A 27,764-nucleotide genomic window follows, 5' to 3' on the forward strand; every position below is an offset into this window, starting at 1 on the left:
CCACTGAGTTTAATTTTCAAATTTTTCGGGTCTGCGTAGCGAGCTGCAGAGCTGCTGAAATCCTCTGTAATATCCAGTAACTCATTCTCATTTGAGTAACTACATCCCGTCTCTGTACTTTATGAACGTGCAGAGGTGATGGGGGAACAAAAAGACACTGGAGGATAACAGGAAGAGCCGAAGTCTCCGGTGTGGCTGACATTAGTTGGAAGGAAAACCGAATACAAACACAGACACAAACATCCTTGATGCCTGCTTGTACTCACTATCTCAGGCAAATCTTGCTTTTTGGAATGAATAAACCTGCAGTCAAACTCGCCATAGTAACTCAAAAAAACACAAATGATCCCAAGATCACACCAACAAGAATAATGCAAGGTGAAATTTGCTCCTCTTTCTGTGTGAACACAGCTAGCTTGCTACCTTTAGTTAGCCTGGTAGATTCTAACTAGGTGGTTGTGTTTCAGGCTTCATCAGGCACTGTCAAGAAGGCGACGGCTGGAGCCACTCACTTTAAGCTTCACTGGCTCTTCAGAAACCCATGGGTGACGCGTAAAACAACATTGTCGACCTCAAGGTTGAAGTTTTACATACGTGTCAGGCAGCACTTGCCCAACAATAATGATGGCATAACATGCAATGACAATCACTTACCGTCCCTGTTACATGGCAGATGATCTGGTCCTTGGCGGGTTAATTTGCAGACATGTTCATTTACCGTTATTCTTCTGTGAGTTAGATGATAACTGCAGAATAACAGCACAACAATCCTGCATTGAACAGGTTGTGTAAAAGGGGCTAGGGGGGAGTGCCATGTCTGACATGGGTGAGCAAATCTAAACTTTGCAATTCACATAATTGCACATAAATCAGGTTTTTACCTTCTTCTATCTCTCTCCGAGGTGCCCTGACATATTTTTATTCTATGCTCTCTAGTTGTTGTAAAGCTTCATATTATCTCTGTTTCTAAAAAGTAGTACTTTCAAGCATACAAGTAATTAAGCTGCTGGAACAACAACAACAGCAACAGTATCTATCAATGTACTTACAGAGTGCCAAAAACAAATGTTCAGACAGATACCAAAGTTGTACAGCTGAAACAAGGACAAAAAGTGGATTGCTATTGTGAAAGCATCCAGTGCTTTCCTTCCCTGAACTAGCACCACAATAATAATGTATGCATTGCAGTCATATCTTTTCTATGTAACAAACACAAACCCTCCACTTTCATAGCACAACCCAAAAAGCATGAAAAGGTTTTTGTTTTTGCTGTTTATTTCCTTCTCTTGTCTTTGTTAGCACCTTCCTGTTATTGTCTGAATCTTTTCACACTCCTCTCCATCCCACTCCCTCCTCCTATCGATGTCATTTACTGACACATAACAGAGAACATCAATTTGTTTAACATCATCCTTAAGAACATCTGCCCTTTTAAAGCTATCTTTACTATATTCTGCCTTTGTTCGCACAGTTACAAAGCTCCGAGTCTTTTATGGGATAAAATGGTGTCATTATGATGGAGGTCATTCTCAAGGACACTGTGACACATTTCTCTGTCACTCCATCTTCTAATAAGAGCCTGATAATTATCCACCTTTTAGCTGCTGATGGGTTATTATTCATAGAGTTACTCTACATCCAGCCTCCCCTCTTTCTCTGCTTCGGTCCATGTCTTCCTTTCTCTTTTTCTCACTCTCTTGTGCTCTCGGAGTCACACCTCAACACTCTCTGTCTTCCCTCTTTATTCTCTTTCTCTTTTAAAATGGTGAAAGCTGAGACTACATATTGAGGCTATTGATTCGCTGCTGGAAAAGCATCAATAGTTTGCGTCGTTATGATGATGATCATCATCATCATCGTAGAACCCTGTTGCCATGGTGACTTGTTTTGGACACTGTGGCACACGGGATTGTGAGGGGGGAAAATAAGTTCAGACAGGCTGCAAGAAGACGTAAAACCAAACGGGGGGAAATACAGATACTGTTTGTAACAAGCCGGACACGTTAAAATGTTGTTCACACCATTATGTGAAGATTTTCTTTTAAATATATAAATGTAATGTGCTTGCTGCTCCATAATGATGCATATATTTTACAAGGACATTTGAAGGTCATCACATCATTTCATTCTTTACTGTCTTTTCTTTGTTGGTACATATGTACATACCTGTGTGCACACACATACACATGCATGTAGGCTCTTGGACACAAAACACACACACACACACACACACACACACACACACACTCTTACTTCCATATTCACACATTCTCCAAGGTTCAGTGTCTCCGGTATTTCCACTCAACGAGTGGGATGCATAGTGTTGCCATGGAGATCTATTTTTAGCCATGGACAAAAAAGGGCCAACTGTTAAAATATGCCATCATGTTCCCTCTGACAGAAAAAAACTCCATTTCCTCTCATGCAGAAAGGATGCCATTTTTTTCCTTTTTTCTTAATGTTCCTGTCTATTTGGAAACAGGATGTTAGGCAGGTACCGTTTATCAAAGCCGATTTGGATCACAGATCCTGCTGTGTTTGACAGATCAGAGCTTTACCAGTCTTACATTATAGAGTAAGAAAAGTAAAGAAGAGGAGAAAATTGTCAAAAATCCTAAAATTCTCATTAAAACATTTTACAAGGTTAAATACTTGTAAAATGATTTTGATAGCAGTTTTGATGATCAATTAAGTCAAAGGGTATATTAAAAAAATGGCAAATATTTGCTGATCGTAGCCTCAGTGTAGCAGAGTATATGCTTGTTTATTTTTTTCTTCTGTCTATCATTAAAAAACTTTAGTTGAATAGTTTAAGTTTTGAACAGTTTTTCCCACAAAACAAATAATTAAAAAATGCTACTACTTTTTCATTTTTTGGACAATTGTATAGACTGATAAATCAGACAAATAATAGACAAATTAAACAATCAATCATTAGTTGCATCCCAATTCTAATCTTTGTATTTTTATATGATATAGTATCTTATCATCTTTACATTAGTTTTGTCACTATGCCAAACTTCAGAGTGGCTTTTCTTGGCCCTGAACCCAGACGGCCATTTGGGAGTCTTCTTCATGATAAATGCCATAATCATAAGTTTTTTAATGGGCATTGAAAATTCAATCTTTATCCATCTAATGCTCACAATCAAGTATGGCCAAATGTGGTTTATTATCAAGCATGTCTAATTAGCTAGAATTCAGTGGAAAGTGGAAATTATAGAAGAGTGATTTGATGGCATGCAACCAGATTCATAAATTAGATTAAAATGTGGGATGCATTTCTGATACAGTAAATGGCTTTTACTTCATCTGCTGAGTCACCAGGATGCCCACTGTTCGTTTTAAGCCCATCAGCTGACAATTTAAAAGGGAACTGCAATCTAACGCTAATGTTAGTGCACTCATTTTTATAGGTGGACTCAAATTACCTCTCCAGAAGGCTTTTACTATTTGAACCTTCATTAAAACACTTACAATGAGCTTTGATAAAATAAATTATGTGTTATACAGTAACAGGAGTTCCTTATCTGTTCCCATCTTTTGCTCCTGTACATTTGCTACGTGTAGTGTACTTGTTCAGGCTTCACTACTTGCTAATGGACCTTAAAACACAGACTTCTTTGCAATCGCCCTTAATCCTCTGTGAGATTTTGGTGACTCATCTGTATATCGCCACAGTGTTTCTGCCCTCTCTCTCTGCCTCCTCAAAATGCTCTGCCAGAGCAGTTAGGTGGGCTGACAATATTTAGCATACAATATTTCATAATCTGGCAAATGAATCTTAAGCAGCATTGCAAACAGCGATCCAGGAAGGAATGATAATGTAGCAAAGGATTTTCCAGGAAGCAAAGAGTATTTAATGATTTGGGAGATTGATTACAGCGTAGCTAACATCTCAAGGGCATTTATAGTGAACAGAGTTAAAACATTTAACAAGGTTAAATGTCATGCTGAACTGATGCACCATCTCACATACAGGCTTACATATCACATGGCAGGAATGGCTAGGAGTATGCAGTAGGTTGTATTTCAGTGTGAAATGATTGCTGCCATTATGCAGAATGACGCATTTGCATGCTATAACTAGCTTCCCTGCCTCTGGACAGATGCAAGAAATGTGAATTAGCATATGCATTTGTTTTCTAGATACATCTGTGGATGTAGTATTGGGTAGAAATACTGTATGAGTGAATGTTGTATTTGATGTAACTAAAAAGATACAGGGGGTTATACATAAGCTGAATCTATATACATAAATATGTATGTATAAATATGTGCCTCTGCACTTCTGTGTGCATATACTATATGTGTGTGCCTTTATGTATGTGTTGGATATATAGCTGACCAACTGGAACTGGCTAAAGCCTGATCATAAGAGCTCTAGTTTTACTGTGTGATAGTGCAAGCAACCACAGGCATGCTTGGCCAGCTTTATTACACATACACATACAGACACACAAAGCACGTGCAGATGGTCACGACTCACAGACCCATACACACACACACACACACACACACACACACACACACTGACACACACAGACATGTTTGTGTGTGATGTGATGCAGGGTGCTGTGGAGATCAATGGGAGAGCATGCTAGGTCCTCTCACAGAGACAATTAAAAGAGAATGGATAATGAGGCTATTTATAGACTGATCTATTTGTAACCAGGGCATTCTCCTACGTCGGAGCTGGGAATTGTTTTCTTTTGAGCCTGCCCTCCTTCTGTCCTCTCCTTCTCCCTCCCTTTTGCTTTATCTCTCTTTTACAAGCAAGTGAAACTAGTCTCTTTTCTCTATTTTTCCTCATTTTTTGCACTAGCTGTACATTCATTTATTACACAACTCTGTCATTCTCTTTTCTTTATTACTCTTTCTCTGATGTCACACACAGACCTATCATCGGTTGTTTCCCGCAGAAGTCATCTCATAGTCATAAGCATGTGAACCAGTGTCATTCAGCAGTGATGTTATCAGGTGCAATCCAGGGCCACTCCTGGGAGACCCAGTGACGCACCATGCATGACATAATGCTGTGGTAATGTCTGTGGTTGTGAGGGAGAGAGAGCGAGAGAGAGAGACGGTGAATACATACTGTGCTTGTGTGTGCACTCAGCAGCCAGATAATGGTGCCACAGTGAAAATCAGCTAGATAGAAACCAATAATGTAGCTCGATAGAAATCTTCTATGAATAATTTTAACTAAGGATAAAGAGCATATATATACATTGCTGTTCTTACACTTAATGCTACCTTGAATGGATGAATGTTTGATGTAGATACAGTAATGATACTGAGTCGCTGATTCTTAGTGCAGCTTAATAAATGTGTTTTAATACATGAACATTTAACAAGTAAAATAGTTTGAATTTGAGATAAGGCCCATTATGCAAGATTGTGCAGATAAGATATATAAAATCAACTGGAGTACAATTATATTCACTGAGGTTGTAATTTGATTTCCTGAAAAAAATGGTGCATCAAAAATTATACAGACTCAACCCTTTTTGCACAGAACATAATGTTCTGTGATTTTAAATTGTCCCCATTACAATCTTGCATAATGCAACTGTTCATCATCATCATCAAGCAATAAGCTGGTCATTTACCGAGCAAAAATGTCAGACATTTGCCAGTAACATTTTCAAATGTGATAATTAACTTAATTTCTTGGTTTAATAGAAAAAGAAATTAGATATCTTTTACATTTTGGACTCTTGATCACATAAAAGAAGCAAATTTAAGATGTCACCTCAAGTGCTGGGAAAATGTGTAGTGCAGTTTTATGATATTACACATCATCGACTAAATGTTTAATTAGTTAATCGGAAAGAGAAATCAATATAATTTTACTGCTGTGATAAATCAGATTTAATACATGAACGTGACTTAGTATAAAGAACAGTTGTTAAGGCAAAGAAGCCTCAGTTTTCAAGGTTAAAGATACAGGATCAACCAGACTCAACCTTAGTTGTCAAAACGCATTGCTCATATTTCAAGTGACACTAAATGCAACAAGGATAAATATGAATTAACCGATGGGTTCCCAGCCTGACCGTTTTAGTGTAGTGTTTGGTGGTATTAGAAAGAATGTCACTTACGGTTATCAACATGTAGCTCAAACTTTACTATAGCTGCCTGTGCAAGGAATATAAATGCCATTTTAAATTCAGTTGAAGCAGATACGCACTCAGAAGCTGCTGGTGCGAGGCTGTAGTTCTGTAGTTCTTTGATGATAATTTTAAACAGTTCAGGTCAGTTTTTCTTCTTCCCTCTTGGGCTGGTTCGGTGGTCAGAGAGATGGTCTGCTGCAGGTTTACTGCCAGGTTAGACTCAGTTTCACTTTTTGGAGCTGTGCCCTTGTGCACACTTAATGTGCCCCCTTTGTGTTGAGCACTTGACGTGCTCTCTCCCGCTACTGAGGATAGACCAGTTTTCTCTTGTTCATCTCTCGCCTTGTCATGCCGATGGCTGGCAAGCAGTTGTTCAACATGTCCTTTCACAGCCCTTAGGATACGCTCTGAATTAAGGCTGCTTTGTGTTACAAAGCAAAACACTTCGTTTTCAGTATTTTGCTTTTTCCACAGGCGCCAGCACACACAGCTGTTGCATATTTTTTAACAATGTATTATGTAGGTAACTGTAGGCTTACATATTGTCTAAATATATTCCAATATGTTCTCCAATATGTTGTTCCTGTTTTTCTGTGATAATATTTCTCAGGAAATGGGAAATCAGGGAATCCGGTGTCCTGGGACTAAACCCTACTACCTTCATAATGCATATCTAAAAGAAATGAAAAAGGACAATTATACACATTAGCTACTCATTTGTGGTTATGCCATTTAGATTACGATGTTCAACCTGTTGCGAAAGCACTACATCTAATGTAATTGACCCTTTTGCCACATTATATGCGCTACAGTATGAGAATAATTTTCTGGTCAGTGGTCTAAAAGTAAATTGTGCCTGAAGCCAGAACTAAATTCTCCAGATAAAAGAGCCAAAGATATTTGTGTACAGTGGTTCATGGTGTATGAGGAGGTGGATGAGGTCAAAGCACCAGGCCCTCATCTCTGGAGCAGAATTATATAAGGAACGCAGAGCCGCGGCCCACCATGACTCAAACTGGTAATTAGAGATGGTTTGTGTGTGGTGTGAGAGTGAGGAAGAGAGAAGAAGAAAGTATGGAAAGAAAGACTTTCAAAGCTGACTTCAGAGTTTTAAAACTGTAAAAGTGTCAAGTGTAGAAATAAAGTGTTGTTTTTTACTGTAATGTTAACCCTCACCACAGTATGTCTGTAAGAATATCCTCCACACACTGATGATCATTGTACAGTGATCTAACTCCTTCTCCTCTTCTTTCTGTGTCCTCCTCTCTCAGGACTCGCAGGTGCCCAACCTGACCTGGACAAGAGAAAAGAACTGTATGGTGCAAACCTGATACCTCCAAAAAAGCCAAAAACCTTCCTGCAGCTGGTATGGGAGGCCCTGCAGGACGTCACCCTTATCATCCTAGAGCTCGCTGCCCTGATCTCCCTGGGCCTCTCCTTTTACCACCCTCCCGGAGAGAAAGGCGGAGGAGAGTGTGAGTGACATCACTGTGACATCACATGCTCTCTTTTCACTTGATTCGAAGTCTTGAGACAGACACAGGAGCACAGTTGTCTCTGGTATCTGCACTGTTGCTGAGGACAGCAAATGGCTATAATTGGCTCCGGCCCACTGACATCACTTCCTCTGACATAACTGGCACTTGCTGACACACTTACACCTTCATGTATGCACACACACTTTTTAATTGGTGAGGCAGGTCACACTTGGTTTGTGACCTGCCGCAAGAGATCAAGTGACTCATGGGGCATAGGAATATTTTGTGTGTGATTGCGTGCGTGTGCACATTGTGATGGTGTTAAAAGTGTGTATTAAAGGTTAATGAAGTGTTGAGTAGAGAAATAACCTTGAGCTCTCAGTGCCCATACATCAGCCTTGTGAGCCGTGAAACAGGAAATGAAGACAGAGACCATAACGAGGTGCTGAGTCAGCAACATCAGTCACTGCTCCCAGCATTATCACAGTAATGGAATTCAGCTACACAGCCAAAGGAACCAGTCATCATTTAAAGGGGCTTAAAAAGCTAGAAATACCTGAGAAAGAAGAAGTAGTTACTTCTGCTCTCTTTGCATGGGTAGTTAATCAAATAATTCCTGAGTTAATATAATTTTAGTTGGTTGGTTAAGATTCAGTGAACATTAATGAATAAATAGATGATGTACTCAGCCAAGTAGTTAGGTAAAATTATTGTTTAATTGGCCAGTGCTTTTCCCTGTATACCTAATTTTCTTTGCGTCTTTTGAGCTGTGTCGCTTTATAAATGTTGCTCTCTGCATCACCAAGTCAGAGTAAAGCAGAGAAAGGCCAAAAAGATCGTTATGCTGATAACTGCTTCCATCTACAGACAATTAAGGCAGAAAAGATGCTAAGATTAAGTCTCTTCTCATATTTAAATATGAATACATACAAATAGATGTGAGTAGCAGTGTGATTCGGAGAGATTTGAATGCATGCCACTTAAATCACCTTATTCAGGAAAAACAGCCAGGAGGAGAGATGGACATGAGGCCACAGGGATGTAAGGATGCTTTTAGAGTGGCTCCAAGAAACAAAAGAGCCCAACCTAAGTACATTTTTCAAGACTGATAAGAAAATTATTGAGTTAAAGAAGGATGATAATGATGTAGTGATCAATAGTCATAAATATTTAATATAATGAAACATTTGTAGCAATGATCATTCAAATATTGCTTTTAAAGAGCAACAATGATATAAACTATAGTAAGATGTTTTACGGCTGACTTTACAGGTGACTTTACAGGTTCTTGGTATAATACATTTGACAAAATGACAGTGAATCTAACTGGAAATCAATAAAAAATGACTACAAATATAATACAACAATGATAGAGTAATCATTATTTAAACTTCAGGTAGAAAAATTATTAAATTGGAGCCTATAAAATATGTATGTACTAAAATGTCTTTTTAGCAAAAAATCACAGCATCTACAAACACATGCATACACAAGCACACATCTCTCACTGCTCATTTGCTGTTTTGTTTATTAATAGGTCAAAAAAAAAAGCTGGGTCCAGAAATAGAAGGTGGTGGGATGACTTAATTCTCATTTACATATGAAACAGCCTGGCTGCAGTTGAATGAGGAGGCTCTTAATTGCGTCTGTATCAAACACACGACATGCAAATGAACAAAACCCTGAAAAACACAAAGAAAATACTGAAAGTAGACACAGAAACCAACATGGTTTGGCAGTGCGTCCAAACCAATTTGTTGAACTGCCTTTGAAGCTTATAGACATGTATTCAGGCATATACATGGCATCCAGTTGTGGAAGTTACTCAGTCAGCTGCATTAATTATAATATTTTATGCTTTATATGGCCGGGGTGTTTTAGAGCACAATGCTGACACTTCAGCACCACGGACAGCTACAGAATCGCTGCATGGTTGTGTGTGTGTTTTGTCTGTGAGAGAGCAGAGTTTGTGCACACATTTGCATTTACTTGTCTGAATACTAAGAACTGTATAATCAGAACCATGGACAGCATTTACTGTGCTACTGTCAATGTGCTGCAGTGACCAAGCAGGACAAGCTGAACTCCTGTCAAGTCATTTACTCCCTTAATTACTAGTATTTTGCTCTTTCAGTTAAAAGAAAACAAAAATGATCTTAATGTAAGTAGATTAGTTATGAATCAGGAGCTCCCTGGCAAAACATGATTAACTGAAAAAAATGCAATGTGAAATTAAAGACTTGGATATTGGACAATGTAATAAAACAAATGGCATATAAATTGGCATATAAATACATACTAAGGAACAACATTTAGTACATAATTTGAAATAAAATGTGAAATAAATGTGCGTTGGTACTGATTAGTAGTAGTTAGTAGTTATTAGTAGCTGGTCAGTAACTGAAGGTTACTTGTTTCAGTGTATCCACTAAATAACCATCATACTGAATCGAACTCTTCTGTAGTTCACCAGAAAGTCCAGATTGCTTCTTGGAGTCTAGTTCTTGGTTAAACCAGACCCTGCATATGTAATGTCTATTATATGAGGTCTGCCCTAGTTCCCTTGTGAGCTGCAAGTGTTTTATAGTCCAAAGCAAATCACCCCACTGTGGGCTTTTGAAGTCGGCTAGCCAGGAGTGTAGGGCACAATGGCTCCTAGAGTAATATATGAAGCAGTACGAGGAGGACTGGGAATAGGCCTTGTTTCATTCCCAAATATATCCCAGTCTGTGAGTGAACAGCCAGCAGACTGCAGGGCTTTCATTTGAAGTAGAGCAAATGATTGAAGAGGCGAGAGGAAGTGAATTCTCTGAAGGTCATTTCAGCCAGAGTTCATTTGATTTCAGAGTTGTCTTTCATAATGCACCCATTGTACATAGGCAGAGAAATAGCACATATGCTTGTATTTATACTATACACACATGCACACTTTTAGCACACACAGTCACAGCTGTGTTTGTCCACAGCTTTTCAGACCCTAGTATGAATGTGAGCTTTGATTACTTTCCCTATGTCTCTTTATTATGCAGAGTTCACACTTTACATCAGTAATAAGTACATATACTTGTGTATAACATTTTGATTTGTTATCTAGTGCGTTAGTGTGTGTCGACAGAACACTATGTGCATGTATGAAAACCTAGTGTGCTTGCAAATGTATGACATGCAAATGTTTGTTTTCCTCCTCTACTTCCTGTCACTGTCACCTCTGTGTAGCGTGTGGCGTGGCAGGAGGTGGGGTAGAGGATGAGGGCGAGGCGGATGCCGGCTGGATCGAAGGTGCAGCTATCCTGTTGTCGGTGGTGTGTGTGGTGCTGGTGACGGCCTTCAATGACTGGTCGAAGGAGAAGCAGTTCCGTGGGCTGCAGAGCCGCATCGAGCAGGAACAGAAATTCCAGGTTGTCCGCGGCAGCCAGGTCATACAGCTGCCTGTGGCCGACATAGTGGTGGGGGACATCGCACAAATCAAATATGGTAGGTGTGAGTAGATTGTCAAACTGTGTGTGTGTGAGAGAGTTTACTCAGTTTAATCAAATATCTTCTCGGTGAAAATTCGTAGTAATAACCCTAAAGTAATAACCCTAAAGTTTGCAAAATGTCACATCTAGGGTTCAAAATACCATGGAGCTACTAGCTCCCCAGAAAGTGTCATTTGACACAAAACCTTATGCACTAACTAATTTTTAATTTCAAACATGGCCTTGATTGAAACATCTGAGAGTTATTTGATTCTTCTCCCGCCTTGATTGGCTTGTCCATTGTTCTGAGTAAAGTCATTTTCATGGTTCAGTAGCTGAAAATAGACTTCCACCTCATTTCCATAGGGGGATTAAAGTTAAAAAGTCTACCATAAGCAATTAAAGATGTTCAAGCCACCGTATGTTAATGTTGAGAAATTAATTAGCTGCAGACAGACACATACAAAGAGGAACAAGTGCACGTCCTGTCCCATCTTGTACCAAAAATATACCACAGTGGTCATTAGCTCAAACTCTAATGAGTCGTTAAAGTTTGCTGAACTGTTTTGTTGTGTGAGGCGATCAGTCAATCCCACAAATGTAAATACATCCACTGAAGTAAGAAACTGTATTTCTGTTTTTCCAGGTGATCTTCTTCCTGCTGATGGAGTGTTGATCCAGGGCAATGACCTGAAGATTGATGAGTCATCACTGACTGGAGAGTCCGACCATGTCAGGAAGGCTGCAGACAAGGATCCCATGCTGTTGTCTGGTATGTTGCCGTGATATCTATCATGTTATGTTAAGGTGGGGAAAAAAACAAGGAGATGACTCGACTGCAGACTCTACACGTCTTCTCTTACATGTCACATGTTCACCTCCTCTGTCAAAATGGCCTACTTGAGATTGAAGTTAGCAACTTCAAAACTCCCATCAAACACATCTGCATTTCTCTACATCTTCAACAAAACATGCCATTTTTTTCCCCGTCCAAATACAAAAAACATGAAAAAAATCTCTCTAATAAGCCCACAATTACATTTCTGGCATTTTCACCCAGTGGGCCAGTTTAAATGGGTCATCACCAAAACTCAATACGAGAAAATAAAGTGAGTTGGTTTGTTACACCTTCTAGCCCTAATGCCACAACCCTTTATTTCCATCCACTGCCTTCAAAATAAACTACAGAAATAGAAATACAAAGTCTTTGCATGATAATCTTGACTTTTTAGTGGTTTAATGGTTCTTTAGTTTTGAAAGCCAATGTAAAAGTCAGAGAAATAAGCTTGGGTTCGGTCTGCCTAGAAGAGGAGAATCCGCTGTGAAAGTCATGGTGTAACCTCAGACAAAAGACAAAAGGTTGTTAATTATAATCTGAATATCAATACAGAGGACAGCCTCGAAGACACTGTTTTTAATCTGCTTTGCCACTTTACTGCTTTAGTGTGTAGTATGCTGCAGCAGAGACTAGAATTTGCAGCTGTAGGATTCTTAGAAATGAAGAATATCACAGATAACAGAAACATGGGTTAATCTGATCTCACATCTTAGTATTTTTTTCCTGTGGATAATTAGCTGTGTGCCTTTTTGCTGCCTCCTTTAATTAGCCTCACATTCACCCACAACGACTTACTCTCTCAAAGGTTAATAATGTTCTCTCTCTGTGTGTGTGTATGCTGTACATATACACAAGCACAAAATTGGAGCACAGTCTGCACATCTTTGTGTGACACATTTTTACTGCTTTTGGCTCACTACTCCATTGGATTTAAAATAAAACTGTCCATGAGAATAAAGTGCTGACTTTTGGCTTTAATAATGTTTGAGGAACTCTCTCTATAGAGTCAATTGTTGTAATTGTTGCCTTTATGATATATGCAGTAGTTCCCCAATTTTACGTCAGTGCCCCAGGACAAGGATCATAAATGTTGAGCCAACATAGAACCAAAGAAAACGCTTTCTCAAGGAATACTGTACTATACTTTACCATGAAACTTAAACACATTATAAGGCGATAAATACTTACACAATCTACAAAAATGATTTTGTGTAATTTCGAGGAACTAAACAATTTGGTTTGGTTCAATTCATTAATCTCAGTATTAATTCAGTTCTATAAGAGCATTTTGAGATGGAGGCTGTAACATAACACTGTGCCCTTTTTTCAGGCACCCATGTGATGGAGGGGTCAGGCCGCATGGTGGTTACTGGCGTCGGTGTCAACTCTCAGACCGGAATCATCTTCACCCTGCTGGGGGCCGGCCCAGAGGAGGAAGAGAAGAAAGAAAAGAAAGGTCAGATCATTATTTTATTAAATCATCACCTTTTACAAACATGCCCATAAGATTTTTCTGCAGTTGCTTCAGGAGTACTGAGGTAATTTGTTTTTTGTCAGCGTTGCTCAGCAATGTACCCTTGAAAAATCTTTTGTCGTTTCATTACCTTATGTCCTGAAAGTCAAACTGCGTATGCTCATTGCATAATATCAGTGTTTTTAACTGTCGTTGTTATCAGGAGGGTTTTAAACAATAAACACACAAAAGTCCACCTGCTTTACTCGTGAACTGTATGAACCTTTTGTAGGTATTTGTAGTACAGTGCACTTTGCTGAATGTGTATTAAAAACTATGAAAAGTGTATTGGTGGTACACTTGTAAGCTGCAGTATCCAGGTTGTGTGTAGTTCAGGTGCATCATTGAACTTACTCTCTTATCCTTACAAATTCACCTCGAAGGAGGGGCAGTGGAAGACGGACACCAGAACACAGGTAGAGTATCACCTTTCTCTGACCCCTGGGATTGGTACTCGATCCTTTTCTACCTTTAACCCCCAATGATCTCCAATAAACCACCGTTACTCCTCAACCCTTTTCTGTAGCCAAGCATCCTCGCACCAGTTTAATTCCTCACTTAAAAAGAGAAGCCTCATCATCACAACACTGCATCTTTTTAAGTGTTGACAGATGACACATTTCACAATGCATAATCCTCTCCCGTTTATAACAGGCACTGCACTCATCAAACTAACTAGCTAGCATTCAACATCGGTCGTGTTTCATAGACGTATTGAATGCTATGAATAAACAAAGCCTGTCAGACTCATCTCATTTCTGTGTTACAGAACAATGACATGAGAGCGACAGCCTTGCAGGTATACAGCACATGTACCAGCAGTAGAGAGCTGACACTATAAGCTTTTGTAAGATGTAAGAACATCTCACATATGTACATACACATATTTAACATCAGTAGTGATGTGTTGCCGCTGTTACCAGTGCCTCTTGTGACAGCTCTGTAAGTTTCCCAGCAGCTTGCATGGATAGCATCCTATATGTTTTGAGGCATTTTGCTTCAGTGCCGTCTCAGAATTGTCACATTATACAAGGTAACAGTGACAGGTCATAGCCTGTGGACAACACTTTCTTCCTCTGATCTAAATGCTAACAAATGCTTCATGTGTTCTTGTTTAGACTTGTAAGTTGAGTACTTCAACTGGATATGTTTGATCTAGCTGTAGCACAATGGCAATTATTTTCATAAGTTTAATAAATCTGAATCTTAATCCATGATTTAAAGTTTTAATCCAAATTGGAATTGTATATGTTTCACTGGTAGTTTCTTACTAAAAGGATCATATCATACAACCCACACTCAATACTTCAAGCTAGAATTACCTTTAAGCAGCTGAGAGTTTCGGCTAAATGCCGTCAAATTAGTCTCTTGGACTGAAATCGCCAGGATGCTGTGTTGCTTTTCAATGAGGTGATCAAATTGTGATAAAACTTTGAAACCATTATGAATCATAGTGTTTTTGTTAATAATGAACTCCAGACACAACTCAAAAGGGAACATGAAAAGCAGTTTCTGACCTTTGGTTACATTTTTTTTCCCACAGTTAATAACAGTTTATCTGACTGCTGTCTAAAACATGAACAAAAGATTGCGTGATTCGCTTTTGAAAACTATAGCGGACACTTTCCCATATTTACACTAGTAAAGTACATTAGCCCCATCACTTAAGTGGTTGGCACATGTGTATTTCCCTGGCTAATACGTTTTTGTTTACTTTGCAGGAGAGTTTACTTTCAGACTGGCTATGCAACACCTTTAAGCTTATTTGTTTCAGATTTTCTGCTCAAATTATGATTTTGTGATGCTATATGATAATACATGAATAACATGGTTTGAACGAACTCCACATTGCAGCAAATTAACAAAAACAAAAACGACAATCAATGCAGTATATCACACAGAACAAAACACAATATGATTTAATCACTATTGTTAACTATACATGCAAGATTACATACAGTACATTACATTCAGTATATTGTAACAGATACGTATAAAACAAAAGGTGCCATTTGCAACCGACTTACAGTTGGTTTATCTATTTTGTAGCTCTGGTTGCACATTTTCTGTTATATTTCCATATATGTTATGTTCAGATTTCATGTTTCATGTCTGTTCAATGTCACACTTGTTTATTTGATTGACACAACACTCAGTAAATCACTTCAATCACATAAAAATAAAAATACATTTCACAAACTAGACTTTAGTATTCACATACATATGCTGAATCTCTTAAATGTGCTATAACCATGTTATTTCTGTTCATTGTCTTGTGTGTGCATGTGCGCGTGTATGTTTGTGCGTGGACGCCTGTGTGCGTGCGTGTGCGTTTTTGTTCATTCATGTTCGGCCTTCATTGTTACTGGCTAGACTGCTCCCATCCCCCTATCCACCCCATCGCAACTATAGCCACGGATGGGGCTGCAGGCATTAATGCCCCTGGCAGTGCCAGCCTAATTAATGGTAGGTTGACAAAACCTCTGATCTCTGACCTCTTTCTGTCATGACTTTTTACTCCTCTTACCTTCTCCATCCTCCAACTGCCTCCTATCATGGGAGCTCACCTTCTGCTCTACCTTTTTTGTTCAGTTTTGTCGGACCCTTTTGTACCCATGCTGTTACTGCATGTCCTCTGTAGTCTTAGAAATTAGTCTGGTGTTTCTTTTTCTTCTCTTCATGCTATCTTTTGTCTTGTAATCCTTTTAACGTACATGCTACATAGCTGTCTTGGGAAAATTTGTAATTACTTTAGATATATGTGTTTTTCGGTTCATCTTTAATTGAAACCTGAACTCATTATTCTAAAAAAGTAGTCAAAACCTTTTGAGCCTTTTAAACAAATTATTCATAGAATGATATATTGTGGAGGTGCGTAAGGTTAACGTTTATGAAGTCTTGCAACATTTGAAGTGGGTTGTCTTTAAAGGAATATTTCAACATTTTGGGAAATACACTCATTCTGTTTCTTGCTGAGAGTTAAGATGAGAAAAGCTTGGCTCATTTTCTCATTTACTAATCAAACTGGAACAAACAAGATATAACCAGTTAGGTAGTGAACTTTAGAGGCCCTGGTAGGTGGATTTTGTTGCTAGTGCACAGAGGCAGGCCCTATTTCCAGTCTTAATGCTAAGCTAAGCAAACCAACTGCTGGTGGAAGCTTCATATTTTTACCGTACAGGCATGAGAGTGTTATCAATCTTCTCATTTATGTCTTGGCAAGAAAGCAGATAGAGATGCCTCTCAAAATGTATTAATACTCCATTAAATAATGCCTATAGTAGCTATTGTGTTGCTATTGTGTATAATAATTGTCATATTAATTCATATTTCTGACAGTAGATAAGACCTTAGCTAAAGAATGGTGGCCAATCGCACTGCAGGGCCATCTCTTTTCGTTGGGTGTCCTCTGAGATCACTTAGTGCAAATCTTCCATTTCTGTGTTCGCTGGACAAGATGCAAAAAGATTAGCCTCATTCATCGTAGCACTGGGCTCTCTCTTATCTTATTCCTTGGAGAGCAGCCGCAAAATGTTTGTACTCAAGGCAGGAGGGGCATGATTTGCACTGTAATGATGACCTTGTGCTGTCCTAGGCTGGAACAGAGCAATTTGTCATCTTCAGCTTTATTGTGACTCCAGGGAACTGACTAATGTGGAAGTGGAGGTGAAACGATTCATTTATTCGCCACATACATGCCGAAGATTCTGGAAAAATCTGCTCTTTTAGTTCTACCTGAGTCTTTTTCTCTGTGACATTTGAGTACAAAGCACTTCAAAAGACATGTTCTGTGCAATTTCTAGCCTGCCTACCACTGAGACAAACAGAGCATATCTCTATAATTATAGCCTGGGCAGATAATGGGATCAACACTGCAGTGTATGATAAATGCTTTCTTAATCATGATGTCTTGTTTTGGAATTATTGTGTATACATTTGGTTTGAAAGCACATGAATCTTGTAACTTTTAGTTTGATGTTATTATCAGCTGACAGGATGATATATACTGTATGATATATGATATATACTGTATGTGTGCTTCAGCTCTTAGTAGTTATATTAGACCAACCAACAAGTTTTGATTATTTAATTTAAAACTTTGTTCGAATGAAACGCACATTTGAATTAAATTCAATCCTTGTGTAAGCAGAATCCAACAGCATCATAAATTCACTGTCCCCGAACTTAGATTTCGATTTTCCTCCAGTTGTTCTTATGTAACTTCACAATGTGGGAGGCTTTTCCTTCAGGCTCTCTCTCTCTCTCTCTCTCTCTCTCTCTCTCTCTCTCTCTCTCTCTCTCTCTCTGTCTCTCTTTCTCTCTCTCTTTCTTGTACACATCTCTAGTCTGCCTTCCTCTAAGTGTGTGATCTTGCATGTGCTTTCTGAATTTTGATCTTGCGCATGCTGTCTCTTGTTTGTTTGTAATGTGTGTGTGGTGTGTGTCTGTGGTGTGCTCTCCTTCACTGTCAGTGTTCAATGTAATGCTCTATCTACTGTATGTCTTGATATCACATTTTATACCCTGACGATTTGACTGGTATTGTTGATAATGTGTGTGGAATTACCTGTGCTCATATCATTCAGGATAATATTTAAAAAAAAAAAAAAAAAAGGAAATTCAGCAGAGCGTGTGCAGTTTTTTTTGTTTTTTGTTTTTTTGTAACTATTCAGCATAATATTAATGTTACACACGATATATTTTGGTGTCAAAATATTTTTGTTTCATAAAGGCCCATTAAGCATTTTTAATTACCTGATTATTTGCTTGTCCAATAAAATAAAGTCTATTAAAAACTAATTTCCTCCCACTTAATAGAAGAAAATCTGCACACTCAGTATTTGTCGTTGACTCTTGGTTATATTTTGTTTTATTAACCCCTTGCCGGCAGCTGTAGCTTTTAGTTACATAAAATCACTTACACATCACAAGCCTTTCTATGTGACTGTCACGGAGACGTTGTATTAAAAGTCATTTTCCTGTCTCCCTATTTGTGACTTTTGGTTCTCACTGTGTGTGTCGTCTCTGTGCTGATAATTTGTTGACTTGTCTGCCTTGGTTTTTTTTGTTGTTACTGTCTTGTATGTCTCCATCGTAGGTAAAATGCAAGATGGCAATATGGAGAGCAACCAGATTAAAGGTAACCAAACCATATCTTTCACTCTCTCCTCCCCTGCCTTCTCTCGTCCTCCTCCTCCTCATCTTTTCCCTTCTATGGTGTGTGGTGTAAGCTCTGGGTCAAATGCAGGTGGAAAATCCTCCACTGCTTTATTTATTTCAGCCTACATTAAATTCTATACTCTTAATACCTTCCTGTCTCTTAGATTATCGTGCACGGCTAATTCAGTGTAGGGATTTTGACAGAGTCTAAAGCAAATCCTAGAGAAATATTTGACCCAGGTTTTACCTCCAGTCATATTAGGGTAGAAAATCCCTCCTTTTCACTCTGTCTGTCACTGATGTGTTGTCCCTGGTCTGTCGTTCTGTTGTTGTTCTTGTTGTGTTGTTGACTTGTCTTGTTCTCTACAAGAGAACACAAACCTGTCCCGCAACTGCTGTGTCTGCCTCTCACGGACTTGCCTTTTTTCCACCAAAAACACCCAAAACTGTCCTCGTGGTTCTCTCCTCAAGTTATATACCACACCCTGGTTCCCTTGTACCACTGTATCATGAAATGTACCCCAGACAATTTTACTTAGATTATCTGGGATTAAAGGAATGCTATCGCATTTTTTATGGTGTAACTACATAAATGCTTATTTTTATTATTGTTAATCTATCAGTTTAGTCTTGGTCTGCTTATTGTGTCTGACAGTCAAAAACAATAACATTTTCAATATAAAACAGAAGCACAAAACACATTCGTACATTCAGAAGCTGTTATCAACGACTGTTGATAAACAGACAAATATTTTCCTAGACATTTAAAGATTCAAAATTGAAAATTAGTGACACCCTCACCACTCTTTATTTGGTTTGTTTAACAAGCAAGTCTACTAGTCCATCTACCAAGTCTAAGCATTCATGTCATGTCAAAGTATGTTTCCTTTCTTACGTAAAGAAAAGCATGGCAAGATGGAAGAACAGACACAAACTGTTTCCCCAGCAAAGGGGCTTTGTAGACCATAGTATGATGACCACAGTCCCATTCAGCAGCTAGAATCTAGACCAAAATGCAGCTTTCAGAAGATGAACCTTTGTCCTGAGCTTGTATTACATTAGTGTTTGCTCTTGTTCTTGTGCTGCGTACAGTTGGATACAGACACTTTCTGTCTTGAGTCATGGGGGTGGAGAAAACAAAATGCACAACCAGACAGCATGACAAATGTTCGACATTAAAAGGTTTTTTGTGAGCGTGCCTCATTGTTATTGGGAAACTGGGCTGAAATGATTCTTGGCAATGGGTAACATTAACAGAGAAGCACTGTACTGTGTGTGTTTGTGTGTGTGCATGTGTGTGTGAGAGAGAGATGGGGGGGTAGAGAGATGGAGACAGTGTGAGGTAATTGAAGATTGGTTTTACACCCTGAACAGTATTTTTATTAAAAAAACATGAAATCTTTTTTTTCCTCACCATAAAACAGTTACTAGCTGTATTAAGTAGATAAAATATCAATCTCAAAATGTGAGATGACATACTGTACATATTATACATACAGAGATTAATGTGTATTTTAGAAAATGACTATTAACAACTGTTTTGATCTGGATGAGTGGAAGCAGTGTTCATTTTTTAATGCAAGACAAAAACTCATTTTAAATGCATGTAACAGTCGTCAGCATAAAGACATTGTTTTTGCCATGTTTCAGCCTCCTTCCTGACCTATGTATGATCACATTCATGTTTAAGGTTCTACTTCAGTAATTGGGGATTTTCAATAATGATTTCCTGCTATTATATTTATGAGAGATGAGCTTTCAAAAATTTTGAGTTAATTTTTCATTCTGTTGATAGTTTCTCATGCAGTTCTGTGATCATAATATTGCCAGAACAGAATACTCCTTCACCTTAGATGTCTGCACTCTCTACTTCTCCAAGGTCATTTAAGACTGGTCTGCAAAGTGTTGTCAGAGTAAAATGAAAACAGCTAAACAACTCAGAACTGATGTTTAGTTAATATGATACACATTAGAACAAACCTACAGATTTTTGTTTTTATTGTTTTAAACTATAATTTTATCAATTTTCCCCTAATTTCTTTTAGTTTCTCTGGTATTTTTATTGTGTTTATTCTTTAATCTGAAGCGCAGAGAATTTTGCTTTTATGCGTGAAATGTGCTGCACTGTATATAAGGTTTGGTTTTCCTCACTTTTTGCAAATACTAAGCAGGTTTCTAGATTATTCGTGAACATGGGCTGGACCTTGGGTGTAGGACTACTGATTTATTCCTGATTTACTGTAGAAATGTGTCTCTGATAAGATAGTGTGAATGATAAACACAGTGTTTCCCTTACTACAGCAAAATAAGGCCTACAGTATCTTCAAATTTTACTACATTTTCTATACAGAAACAAAGTTCACCGCCTCTTTGATTTTACCATGAATACATTCAGGGACATCTTGTCATGGGTTGTCATGTGATCTCTTCCTGGTTGTAAATCTAAACTGTATGTCTGCACTGAATGTGTTCGAGCTAGTGTAACACCTGAGTGTTGAAGCCTGGCTCCTTGCTCCTTTTCGCTCCCTCAGTCTAATCTACACTTCTAACGCCGCTGCTGTCTGTTTTTTGTGGTGTTTACAGTGAAGAAGCAGGATGGAGCAGCTGCCATGGAGATGCAGCCTCTGAAGAGTGCTGAAGGCGGAGAGTCCGATGAGAAAGAGAGGAAGAAGGTGTCCGTTCCGAAGAAGGAGAAGTCTGTGCTGCAAGGGAAGCTGACCAAACTGGCTGTCCAGATTGGCAAAGCAGGTACAGCAAATTGCACACAGACAAATCCATCACTCAGTCAGGCAGTTAAGTCAAGGACAACAAGGTACTGAACTGTCATCCTGTCCATCAAAGCAAGATGTGGCAGTGATAGACTTATTGGTTGCTTAAAGTAATTAGAGCAGTTAAGAAGAATGCTGAAGTGTTTGAATTATAAAGAAAAGCCTGTTCATTTTAGTTTTCTAAATGACCTCCCCTCTAGGGACTTGCTGAATCATTGTAGTGGGAACAACTGAGACTGCATTATGCAGCTCTTACACTTGTGCAATTTTACAATCATTACATTACATTTATTTACCGCTTTTATCCAAAGCAGCTTACAGTAAGTGTGCATCATCCTTGCCATGATCAATTGTTTGTAATGTAATCTAAAGCAATTTATAGCAGCATGGAGTTGATGTCTAAAACACTTGCACTGGGTCTGTAGCAGCAAGCATTTTTAGTAACAAATGCCCACATGCCAGCATGCCCACACTGTGGGTGTCCTCCCAGCAGCAAGATAGTAGGATTATTGTTGAAGATGATAGCCATGAATATTACATACCTAAAATACTTCATGCAAATATGCAAAGGTTTTTGGACCATTCTGGAGGAACTGTGTTTCCTAAAAAAATCTACAAAAATCCTGCCAAGACTTTCTTTGAGGAGCTTTTTTAATCTTAGTAAAAGTTAAGGGTTTCATTTTCTTTCTCTTTTTTTTTGAGAATCCCTTGAAGAAGTTTATACAGTGTGCTGTTACATCAGACTGTTGGTCTGAGTGATGGAATGAGGACGTGGTGTCAGAACAATAAAATCCCATGGATGGATTAGCATACAGGCAGCATTTTAAGATCATATGGCCTTCCTGCGGGTCTGGCAGAAAACGTTTGGACTTAATACACTTCAGGGCCAAGTGTGCCAATTTTTATGTCACTGTGGCTTATCTGCTCTCTGTACACTCTTAATAAGCCATTAGCCAATTAGCTTTCAGAGAAGGAATATAGACTGCACATATACTTAAAATATGAATCTTGTATAGTTTATTTGACTTCATTGCATTTTCACTTTGCATCTTAATGCATCAGCCCCTAATACTGTAAAGCAGCAAGTATCACATGGTCAACTGTGTATGAATACACAAACCCACACAAGCCATCATACTGTCATGCAGGAGGATTGATAGGTTATGGGAAGGAGGGATCGGTCCAATCTTCTCCCTTGTGGAAATGAACAACACCCAAAGGGAAGCAAAACAGTCAGCTGCAAGATTATATATCCACCAAGCTAAAACTAATAACAGGCCTGCAATAAATCCTCCATTCATGAAGGTGATAATATTCTGTTTGTGGAGGTGTTTAATTATATTGTTTTATACACAGATGTGATTGATTCTTTAAAAACACATCCTAAGCATAAACAAATATCTGCTTTCCAAAAATACATAACTAAATATATAAACATTACGTTTTATAGTTGGTTTGATGTTGGTTTAAATAACTCCTTTTGTGATGAGGTTGACAAGACTGATATATTTTAAGTTGACAAACTTCTGGAAACAAGGCAGCCAAAACCCTGACACTGGCACACATACAGTACATGTAAAGCATACAAACTGTAACTGTTATTAGTCCAACTTGTCATACATATCGTGATACTCCACTTAGACTCTACCTTTTAAACTATCGAAACACTCCCCGGTGTACCCTCTACAGTGTACAATGACAACATTAAATCTCTTAAATCAACTTTCATTATATATAATTCCGTTGCTTAGCTGAAAACCTTTTGTATGATTTTTTCAGGTTTGGTCATGTCGGCCATCACAGTCATCATCTTAGTCCTGTACTTTGCCATTGACAACTTCGTGCTGCAGAAGCTCCCTTGGATGACCGAATGCACTCCCATTTACATCCAGTACTTCGTCAAGTTCTTCATCATCGGTGTGACCGTGTTGGTGGTGGCTGTGCCAGAGGGGCTGCCGCTGGCTGTCACCATCTCCCTGGCTTACTCTGTCAAGGTGAACAAACACATGCAGTACTGTGTTAAAAGCTTATTTAATTCAAAGCAGCAAACAGAAATAAGATCCTGATGAAAGCCAAGTATGCAAAGCGTGTTGCCTGATCAGCTCATTCAGGCCTTCATTTAAAGGTCCAATTTGTAGGATAGTTGATTGTTGAGTCTCATTCCCAACTTGTCAAATACTGACACCTAGGAAAACCAAAACGTCACTATTTGATGACCTGGGACAACCAAAGCATTGGGTTGGGTATGTAACTCAACAATCGACTATTTTACCATTTTGACCTTTAAAAATTTGAATATTTTAAGGTATTTTCACGCATGCATTGCAACAGATCCTGATCGTCACATTGTTTTCTTTCCAACAGAAAATGATGAAAGACAATAACCTGGTGCGTCACCTGGATGCATGTGAAACGATGGGCAATGCTACAGCCATCTGCTCTGACAAGACCGGCACGCTAACCACCAACCGCATGACAGCTGTGCAGTGTTACGTTGGAGATGTGCACTACAAAGAAATCCCAGATCCTGGAGCTCTGCCACCCAAATCACTGGATTTACTGGTCAATTCCATCTCCATCAACAGCGCTTATACCACCAAGATACTGGTAAGCCACCCATAATTGTAGCCATTGTTGAAGTTACTGTAAAGGCCAGTCCTCTCAGGGTTGAAGATGATTGTAAAGATGGCAGTGCATCTGAACACATACATATAAACATGTTCATTTATTTCAACCAGCACCACATACACTCCCTCCATTTTATAATGCACATCATCTGTAGCTCTCTATGAACCCTTTATGGCAATATTTAAGATAGTCTATTACTAAGCCCATGTAATTAAATTAATATTTTAAATACGTGGGGTTTACTGCATAGATTTCAGCCCCCCTGTGTGATAGTGAAACCAAATTATGACGACAGCAGCCCTGAAACAGTGAGACCATTCTGCAGTGCTTTCTTCTTGGCAAAGCAGGCAGTTTTTGTCCTTGGCTGCTGCTTTAGATTCATCAGGCATTCACTCAACTTGTCACCTTTAGAACGGTTGTGTAATTTTGTCTTATCTGATATTCAGAGCATAGCAGACTGTAATTGAATCCAATCTGTCTAAGTGCTTTAGATGATCCCTTGTTTACAGTGAATGCAGTGAAGAGAGATTTTCTATAAGCCAATTAGTCCTGTATGCGAGAAGAACTGGATATATAGATAGTTATATGTAAAAATATATGGACAGATGGACTGTTACATGCTCTAATCACTGAATCTGAAACCTGTTTGTGATGATATTCCTTCAGGCCACAGGTGTGACACATAATAAAGCACTTGGCAAAAAATATCACTGAAAGCAAAGATTGCCAAGATCAGGATGTCTTCAGACTGTTAGAGCAACATGCCTGAGTAATAATTTTCCTGGCATGACCATGTACCTGCATATACACACACACCATTTGTGCCTGTCTGTGTGTCACTATCCTTGTAAACCCCTGTAGAGTCTATTCATTGATGGCCGACCAACTGACAAATGCCCTTATGGAACTTGCATGGGGAATGAGCTGAGCAGGCGGGACATCTGCGTTAGAAGGATCCCACAGATTTCACTTCCTACCCCTCAAGGCACGGTCGCAGTCTTGGTGAAAACAGAGTGTTGGTCACTGGGCTTCTAAGATGTAGAGTTACATATTTGTGTCTGCTCTAATGCTACTCAGTTCTAGTTAGCTAAGTCTTCTTTGAAACACAGTACATACACTTACGCAATGCAGTTACTTCTGGCGTTCAAGAAGCATAATTGTGTCTCCCAGGCTTTATGTCAGTTAGGACATGGATTTTTTAAAAATCTTTTTAATTTCCACAGAGCACCTATCTAAATATATAAAACAGCAGCAATGTACATGGTTTATTTATTAAATTATTTAACCCTACCTGTTTGTAAAGAAAACTATGCAGAATGCGCATGTCTCCACAGACAATGTTCCTATGTAAATAAAGGTTTTCTTGTCACAGTCAGTTCAAATCTGACCTCACACCATAGATACTGCTTAGTATCTGCAGTCAATATTCAAATAGAGTTCCTTGATTTAATCAGTTTATCGTACAGTTGCACCTTGCTTTCTTTCTTCCTCTTGCCAGTTTGAACCGGACCTAAAACCTGGGTTGTACTCAGGCGCACTTAAAGTTTTTACGTACCAAATTTAGCTTACCCCCTTTTTTACTCTGGGTTTTTGTACATTTAAATCCACATTTTAGGAAAGTGCACAACATCTCCCTGTTCAGTAGAAGAATGTGAAAACATCTCTCTTGTTACAAACTTTACACAGATACAAGTTAGTATTGTCAAGTTCAGACATTTTAGGGGGCATAGACATAAGAATAACACAGTTTGGAGTGGTGGAGATCTTTGAGTCTAGTCTGAGACAGGCCAAAGCAGAGTTGGCGGAGTCCAATTCTATATCTGTGATATAACTCCATAAATCAATACAGTCCTTTTGGACTCAGAAAAGGTTGTAATGTGATAGGAATTATAAAACAACTGGTGCATTAATTTTTGCATCACATACTGTATATTGTATGCTGAGCAGAAACCCACTGATTTGAACTCAGATGAGCAAAGGTTCATTCAGAAATACAAAGTGAGGCGTTTTATATGTAAATTTGCCTGAATTTGCTAAATCCATAATTACAACTTTGAGAAAAAAGAACGATTTTTAAGAACTAAATATTCATGCACAATTTAACAAGATAACTATGAAAGTCAGAAATTTTTCCACACATTTGTGCACAAAAACAACGTGTCTTAAATGAAAATACTTGGTTGTTAGGGGGCAAAGACAAACTCTGGAAAACAAGAGAGAACAGGGCAATTAAAGTATTGTGGTTCTCTAGTGGAAACTGACTGTAATAGGTGAGATTGGTGGCCAAGAAAAACACATTAGCAACACTTTACTGTAAATATTTTAGGTTATTAAGGTCTGTGAATGCTGTCTACATGGTTCAAACTGTGATTTAGTTTTGCTGATGGAGCTGCGCGGTTACCTCAGTTTCCCTTTTTCCACAGCATTTCTTTACCAAGATGTGCCACATTAACAAGATGTTATCCCTTTAGAAAAACCTGGAGGAATGCATTGCAGCATTACATCAGACTATTGTACCTCCATAGCTGCTTAGCTCAACGGAATTAAGCAACAGCAGAGCTTAGACTTGGTGGATTAAATGGCACATTTAGTCTGTTTTATAATCTCTTCATTCATAAAAGAGGTTACCTCATGCACCAAAGTAGAAGTCAAACTTAGGTTAAACTTCAAATGATATCAACTCAGACGCCTGTACTGGTTACCTTCCATCGAGAGTGATCTCCTACAGCATTTGTGCACTGCAGCTTGCAAACCACTTAGTTCTCCAACTGACCACATTGAATACATATACATTAATCCTTATATACAGTACATACATTAGTTCATCCAACCATGCATACATGAGTAGATGTATATATATAAAAATAGTGCAGAACACAAGATCTAGTGCATAAATAGTGGATAGTACAATACACGTCAGCATGGATGTACTGATTTACTGAGAGCTCTTATTAGAATAAAGAAAAGAAACAAAGGGAAAGCAAGACGGAGAAGGACAGACATAATTAAGGAATGAAGTGAACTCAGAAATCAGGATCCAAAAGGGAAATTTCTGAGGAATATTTAGTGCATCCCCCTCTCCCTCCCCCAGCCGCCCCCACTCCCTCAGCACCACTCCAGCCCTGCAGTATGCTGGCTGGTGTGTTCTTATATAAGAGGCCAATCCTGTGGGATGCCAGGATGGCTATGGAAGTCTTTGATGGCCACCACACAAAGGCACAAAGGCAAAGAGGCAGGCTTTGATACCCATATCAGTCCCCCTACTGCCTCTCCGGCTTCATAATACAGCCAGTGGTATAGCTCGACTTCTTCTGTCAGCACATACAGAGTCTAAAGTGGAGAAGCCTCATCCTCGAGGGAGAAATTCGCACACATTTACACAACAAATCCATGCACACAGTCTATGCATATTCACACTGTACATGCACATGCTCATAGATACTGTATCCATGTGCACACGTGAAAAGCATGCATACAAATATGCACACAAGCCGAGGATGTCTTTGGCAGATAAGTCAAGCATGCTGCAGTATATAGCAATTTGTGAACGGCATTCAGTGACGTCAGTATACCAACGTCATTTCAAAGGAACGCGCATCATCCCCTGTGGCAAGAACCTCATAGCAATGAGTAGCCTCATTGAATAAGCCCTACTTTTACCATCTTTCTCTCTCAACTTTCACATTCTACGTTTTTTCATTATGTATGTGACACACTAACGTTGTCTACAAGAAGGCTGTGTGTCTAGTGAGAAACTACAGTAGTGAAACGTAGATGCATAGCCAGTTACACACAAACACACACA

At 38.8% G+C, this 27,764-nt stretch overlaps 1 protein-coding gene across 9 annotated transcripts in view; it reads left to right on the forward strand.

Annotated features, from left to right (window-relative positions):
• Nucleotides 1–27,764, forward strand: part of atp2b2 (ATPase plasma membrane Ca2+ transporting 2) — a 68,617-nt gene that overhangs the window by 17,810 nt on the left and 23,043 nt on the right. For 3 of the 9 annotated variants that reach the window (XM_073468294.1, XM_073468296.1, XM_073468299.1), the window contains exons 2-9: nucleotides 7,388–7,591; nucleotides 10,811–11,068; nucleotides 11,699–11,824; nucleotides 13,221–13,346; nucleotides 18,502–18,543; nucleotides 21,147–21,311; nucleotides 23,111–23,325; nucleotides 23,696–23,938. In XM_073468294.1, coding sequence (XP_073324395.1) covers nucleotides 7,388–7,591; nucleotides 10,811–11,068; nucleotides 11,699–11,824; nucleotides 13,221–13,346; nucleotides 18,502–18,543; nucleotides 21,147–21,311; nucleotides 23,111–23,325; nucleotides 23,696–23,938 — 1,379 coding nt within the window. Of the gene's footprint in view, nucleotides 1–7,387; nucleotides 7,592–10,810; nucleotides 11,069–11,698; nucleotides 11,825–13,220; nucleotides 13,347–13,786; nucleotides 13,820–15,776; nucleotides 15,870–18,501; nucleotides 18,544–19,464; nucleotides 19,500–19,869; nucleotides 19,901–21,146; nucleotides 21,312–23,110; nucleotides 23,326–23,695; nucleotides 23,939–27,764 lie in introns of all 9 variants that reach the window. The other 6 variants (XM_073468292.1, XM_073468293.1, XM_073468295.1 and 3 more) reach the window with 6 other exon arrangements.

The sequence above is a fragment of the Pagrus major genome, chromosome 6 (genome assembly GCF_040436345.1).
Source record: "Pagrus major chromosome 6, Pma_NU_1.0".
NCBI lineage: Eukaryota > Metazoa > Chordata > Actinopteri > Spariformes > Sparidae > Pagrus > Pagrus major.